The 6,000-nt window shown below is 37.3% G+C and overlaps 1 protein-coding gene across 1 annotated transcript in view; it reads right to left on the minus strand.

Moving 5' to 3' along the window:
- WDR64 (WD repeat domain 64) overlaps positions 1–6,000 on the minus strand; it is a 65,110-nt gene that overhangs the window by 21,749 nt on the left and 37,361 nt on the right. Inside the window, exon 11 of the mRNA XM_026044798.1 lies at positions 1,281–1,407. Within this exon, the coding sequence (XP_025900583.1) occupies positions 1,281–1,407 (127 nt within the window). The remainder of the gene's footprint in view (positions 1–1,280; positions 1,408–6,000) is intronic.

The following is a 6,000-nucleotide window of genomic DNA, read 5'->3' on the forward strand; positions in this document are numbered from 1 at the left end:
AACAGCGTCCAGGTCCAGATTTTTGAAGATATTTAGGCACTGATCCAATCAGTGTTTATAAGGGCAAAGTCACCTAATTTTCACAGGGATTTAGCTATGCAAAACAACTACATTACTGAGCTTTGAAAATCTCACGGATGTAAATTTGAACTGAATATGCTACCTGTATCTCAAAGCAATGAATTATCCTTAAAAATTGGTCTGATTAGTATTCTGGGCATTTTTAAGTAAGATCAAGTCCCTGAAGTTCCTTGTGCTTTGCTCTACTGAGCAAATCTTGAATCCATTTAACATCTATCTTGTGGTTTGGAGTCCAATGTATATACTTATTCAGGCTTCTCAAGCTGGGATTTATTGGAAAACCACAGTTTTCAGGTCACTGAAAACAAAATGTTCATCTTCTCAGATTTGACAAGCTTTGTACCTTTATTCATGAAACAGGACAGAAAAAGTTCTCTTTAAAGACAACGACCTTATTTGKCTGGGATATCTCAGGTCTCCATGGCCCCAGGCAGAGAAGTTTAAAGCTCAGGACCTGAACTTGTCGGTGACTACTTCTCTGTAGCAAAGAAATCCTGCCAGTCTCCAGATTCTCTGCCTCAGACTCATAAGATTATAGTCCCTTCCAAGAYAGACAGAGAAAACAAAATTAACCGCTAGGTTCTGGGCCCTCAGATCTTCCAGGCTCCCTGTGACAGATTCAAGAGGCAGAACAAAGAAATTGTAGGATGAGCTGCTGAAATATTTAATTTCTGATAAACTTGACAGTGTGGCTATGCTGCAACCACAGATTGTGGGGTTCGCTCTCTAAGGGCTATGTAGGGAGCTGCTTTAATATCCAAATGGGAGGAGAGTACCAAAGGAAGGGAGTAGGGGTGGGGTCAGGAAGATCAGCAGTTGAGTAGCTTTTAACAAATGACAAGGCGGCAGAAGGGCATGTGCAGTTTAATTTTTCTGAAGAGGCTCACCTTGGCTTCAGGGAAGCATTTCTCATTTATTCTGTTTTTCTTGTTTTGGGGGGTTTTATTTCTCTTCATGGATATTTTCATGCATAATTCCCTACTGAAGCTAGTACCATGTATAGCAAGAATGACTTCAAAATGATCTTGGCATGCATAAATACTCCTACCTTCCCGAATTTGGTGCACCCCATATACCTTTTTCCTGTCCTCAACTTCAGTAGCCATAAAGGAAGCCAAATTCAACCATGGGGATRCATTCACACCTTAGTTACATTACTAACTACTACTACTAATTAACTACATTAATTAGTAACTTACCTGTGATAAGAGTGTGGTGGTTATTGTCAAATACCATGGCAAAGATCTCCATCTCTGCAGGAGTCTCTTGATYGTCATGGAAGACCTGTAGCAGTGTTAGGGTCTGTATATCCCACACTCTGAAAATCTAGAGGGAGAGAAAGGAAGAGTCTAGTTCTATAACATGTCTGGATTTTCAACTACTTTTCATTTGTATGATGGGAATATAGCCTTCAATGAAAATCATGCGGTTAAGTGTGGTACTTCSCCAAACCAGCATGATAAATTGCAGAGGCATCTTCACTCCCATTTTAATAAGGCACAAAAAGGTTGAGTTTCTTTCTCATAAATTGARAAACCCACAAAAGAACCAGATTTCCTGTGAATGTGTTCTACTCTGTAATGGCGAGATGATTCCATTGTATCATGCTTCTTAGGCAGGTACAGTTAAATGAAAATAGTTTAAAACCTTTTATTTTGAATTGATCTATTGAACAGAGTATACACTATTTGAACTACTAGCAATACAAAAATTAATTTCAGAAGCCTCCAGATCAAGAATTTCTGAAATCTTTGACTGACAGCAGCTGCTGGAGCTTATCAGGATCAGGACRTAAGGCAGAATAATGATTTCTATGCCCATATAGTTCTTAGTGTTCTCCATAAGCAACTGCTACCAACTGCTATGACAAAAAATGCTTTTTTGCATTTTGCATAGAGTACTCTATAACAAACAAATGCTCAGTATGTTTGTTCTTACTTGTAGTTCCATCAGAGAACAAAAAACTTGCCTCAAACTCTAGAACTTACTGGGAAGTGATTATACATCAGTAACACTCATTTATTGCTATCCAAAYTGGTGCTTAGGGTGCTGTAGGTTGACTGTTCAAACTATTCTGAATCTTGCAACAAACCACGAAGTAATTTCCCAGACTCCAAGGTTTTTAGTGTYGTAAATTTCCTGTCAAGATAATCTTATGCTCTCAAAAGTTATTCTCGTCACCAATAACTTCCACGTGCAACTCTCACTCGGTTACCAAGACTGTGGTCTTTAAATGTCCATAATTTTATATGGACATTTGTGCACGTCATTTGTAATTTTTCATTTGTGTTTTTAAAAGTGTGAGGCAGCAATTTGTTTTTAATGCAAAGACACAGGTTGGTACAGTGCTACCATCAGTACTGGGACCCACCAATATTGGGAGTGTTTGGGGCTTTGACAAAGGTGCTTGAAGCTTTGGATGAAATATTCCATAARATGTTAGTCTACAAAACACATCAGCACAAACCAGAGCAAATATTCAACTGAATTTAGTGGCTTAGCTGTGTTTCAACCAGAAGCAGCCCATAAATGCTACTGCTTCCTATGTTACAATCCCTGGAGGTCTTCCTCTCTCAGATGTTCCTTACTCTTGACCTTATCATTCAACTGGTATTTCAGTGGATTCTAAAGATTATCTTGAAGTAATTAGTCAACTTATAACTTTATAGTCCTGTCCAGGAAGCAGGAAGCAACCAGCAAGCCACGCCCAGGCCTGGGCTTCTATTTCTCCAGGAGAACAATAATTTATTGTCCCTAATAAACCACATAAAACTTCTAACAATAAATATCAGTACAGATTACAGAAGAATTATTTCTATGCACACATAGTTCTTGGTGCTCTTCATAAATAATTGTTRCCAACCACAATGGATTTTGTTTTATCAAAGTAGTAAAAATAGTAACGGATTTCACAGCACAAATGAATAAAATTCAGAACTATGCTTTGCTGCTTGACCTCCCATTAATTTCAGCACCATATTAAGAAAATGCAGTCACTTAAAGAGACAGCCAAATCCTGGACACATCACAGCATTTATCAATCTTTTCTCTTGCTCCTTTTCTAGTCTCTGGGTGCAGGATGGAGATATTACACAAGTCACTCTTTCACATGAGTAACTTCAACACAAGGCCTCACCAGCATGGCTGAGAGATACAATGTCACTGCTGTTCATTTGCATCAACACACATGGCTGTGCATGAATTCATGCAAAAAGAGTGGCAATGACAGGAATGCTTATTCTGAACTTAGGAGGTGACTAGTGGGAGTGGCCTCAGAAATATTTCATTAGTAGTTACATTATTGTTCTATTTATTTATGGAAGAATGTCTGATGGCAGCCTGACTAATTCCAGGAATCCCTGAACCCCTCTGAAAACACATTCTTCATAGTAAAGTACTTTTAAACTGTGTCTTCTGAAACCGGCAAGCTGTATTCAAGCAAACAAAACACAGTAGGGAAGAGTAGGTGTGCAAAAAGGAGCTCCAACTATTTTGGGGAACATCTTTTTTCTTTTTTTCCCAGCTGTTCCTAACTAGCAGAAAAAGCTGGTCTACAGTTATAGTAAGCATCTCTACAGTAATTATCTTCATGAGGAAATTCATTGTGGACTAAAGATGGCTTGTGGTTATTGCTCAAAAAAAAATCTTTTGCTTAAAATTATTGGTAGTAAAGAATTATTGGTAGTAAAGAATACTAATAGTAAAGAATAAAGAAAAAAGTGAACTTAAAACACTGCTCTAAAGAAAGCATGTCAAAAACTCTTAAGAGAATTCAATAATTTCTCTTCAATGCTTGCAAATTCTCACATCTCTGTTGATTTTTTTTTATGTTTTAAGGAATGTTGGTGAAATGGACTGACGAGTTTCCTCGGTTTTATAGATGAATCATGTTGCAAGGCTCTAAAACAGCTGTATGAAAAAAAAAGGACTTCTGCAGGATTCACCAAAATCCAGTCATCTTTGGTTCAGAAAGAAGATGCATAAGTCACAGCATTCACTGTAAGCAGAGACATGAAGAGTGAGCAACAATTAAAGCTGATTTTATGCTCACATGCTTAGTTAATCTGCCCTCGTCTACTACACTGTCCAGCTCTTTCAAAATATCATCAAGGACTCCACGTTCCAAGCAAAAAAGTTACAAAGTAATACAGAAGGTCTAAACCCTCAAAGACAAAAATTCTAAGATATGTAGCAGAGATCAAACGGCAGTTCTGTTTAATAGAGAAACTATCTGCAGAGAGTGCAGTTGCAAGTCTTGTGATCCCTGAAGGTGATCCTGTGAGGTATGACAACTCCCTGTAATCATTAGAAGACTTAAGAACAAATTGATGTCAATGGGATTAGCTGGGAGGCTAAAGCAAGGAGGATTTAGCTCTAAGCATATTAATGCAATGTAGTGTAGCAGCTGGCACTATTGCTAGTATCTCATGAGACAATAATTTGATGAAGTTCAAGACTGCGCATACTTCAAATCACTTCTTCAAATAGTATAGTAATAAGCCTACAAGACATGTATTGTTTCTATACCATGTCTGAGCATGTATAAAGCTCTAGTCTGCTMAGTCATAAAAGACTTTAATGACATAGACATTAAAAGAGCTACAAAACCCCTAATGCAAAGATGAAGTGACCCTCAGCAGTTTCTGTGGAACAGTTTCAGTAGGAGTCAGATGCTTTTTAGGACATAAGCAGGAGGCTAGAAGTGGAGGAAATTAATGACCATGAATATCTGCAGCAGAAGTGCCTGAAAAGCTGTCAAGTTCTTCCTATCAGTCTTCAGGCTGTCTTAGAATGACATGACTGTGCATTTCTCACACTTTAGAAATGGCATTTGCAGTAATTTTCAGGTATATAACTCTTCATTTACATTTTGAAGCTTCCCTACTTCTTCCTTCCCTAGTAGAAAAATTAGTCTGATTGGCACACTATAGGAACTAGCATGGGCTGAATAATGATATAGGTCTGTTTCTGTCTGTAGCAAATACACATTATTTCATATAGTAATCATCAGATACTTGACCAGGAACAGAACATTTATTGGATCTTTTTAGATGTTTATCCTGAGAAACAAAAGATTATTTTTCAAAGACACCTCAGTATAGTAATGACTATTTCCCTCAAGCACTCCAGCTACCTGTATGCATGGGTGTTTGTTATAAGAAATCTAAAACACAGAGAAATAAAGTATAAGTATGAGCTAGAAAAGTATATTTTAACTAGTTCTTATTCACTCTACATTTTGCACTTTTTATGTGCAGATTACCCAAGGGACTAGGTAATTTGAATAAAGGAAAGGGGGACAGGAAATAACAGAGAATTGGTTAAGTTACATTAAAAGTCCAAAGAAGAAAATTCAATGTTCTGGAAGGATCATGCAAAAAAAAACCCTTAATTTCTAGAAAAAGCAAATAATCAGAAGAGGATAAATAACTCTTAACAAGAACTCAGCAAGGGAAGGATTAACTTTGGCTTCCAAAGTAGTATGTGAAAAATTATATCTGATAAATATGCAGCCACATAATTTCTRTGAAAGGATGACTGAAGCAGATTTCCCAAATGCCTTTTGTTCAAATTATCTTGATTAAATTTAATGATGCTGATATACAGTACACTTCAGTAACAGTCCCGATTAGTAATGGTTTGACATAAATTAAACATTGTGCTTCCAGCTCATCTGCCCTCCTTTTTCAGGAAGACCACTGACTGCATTATAAATGCATCCTGAAAAAAAAAAAAAATTCGATTTCAAACTAGGTTAGATAAACAACCATATTAACCCATACAGACGTTAATACAATCACCTATTCAATTCTGAATAGGTAAGAGACATTTCCAGACACATGGAGGAGAAGAAGGTGCTCAGGAGTAGCCAGCATGGATTCACCAAGGGGAAATCCTGCTTGACTAACCTGATCACCT

This window comes from Nothoprocta perdicaria, unplaced genomic scaffold (assembly GCF_003342845.1).
Source record: "Nothoprocta perdicaria isolate Ctin4 unplaced genomic scaffold, notPer1 scaffold_383, whole genome shotgun sequence".
NCBI lineage: Eukaryota > Metazoa > Chordata > Aves > Tinamiformes > Tinamidae > Nothoprocta > Nothoprocta perdicaria.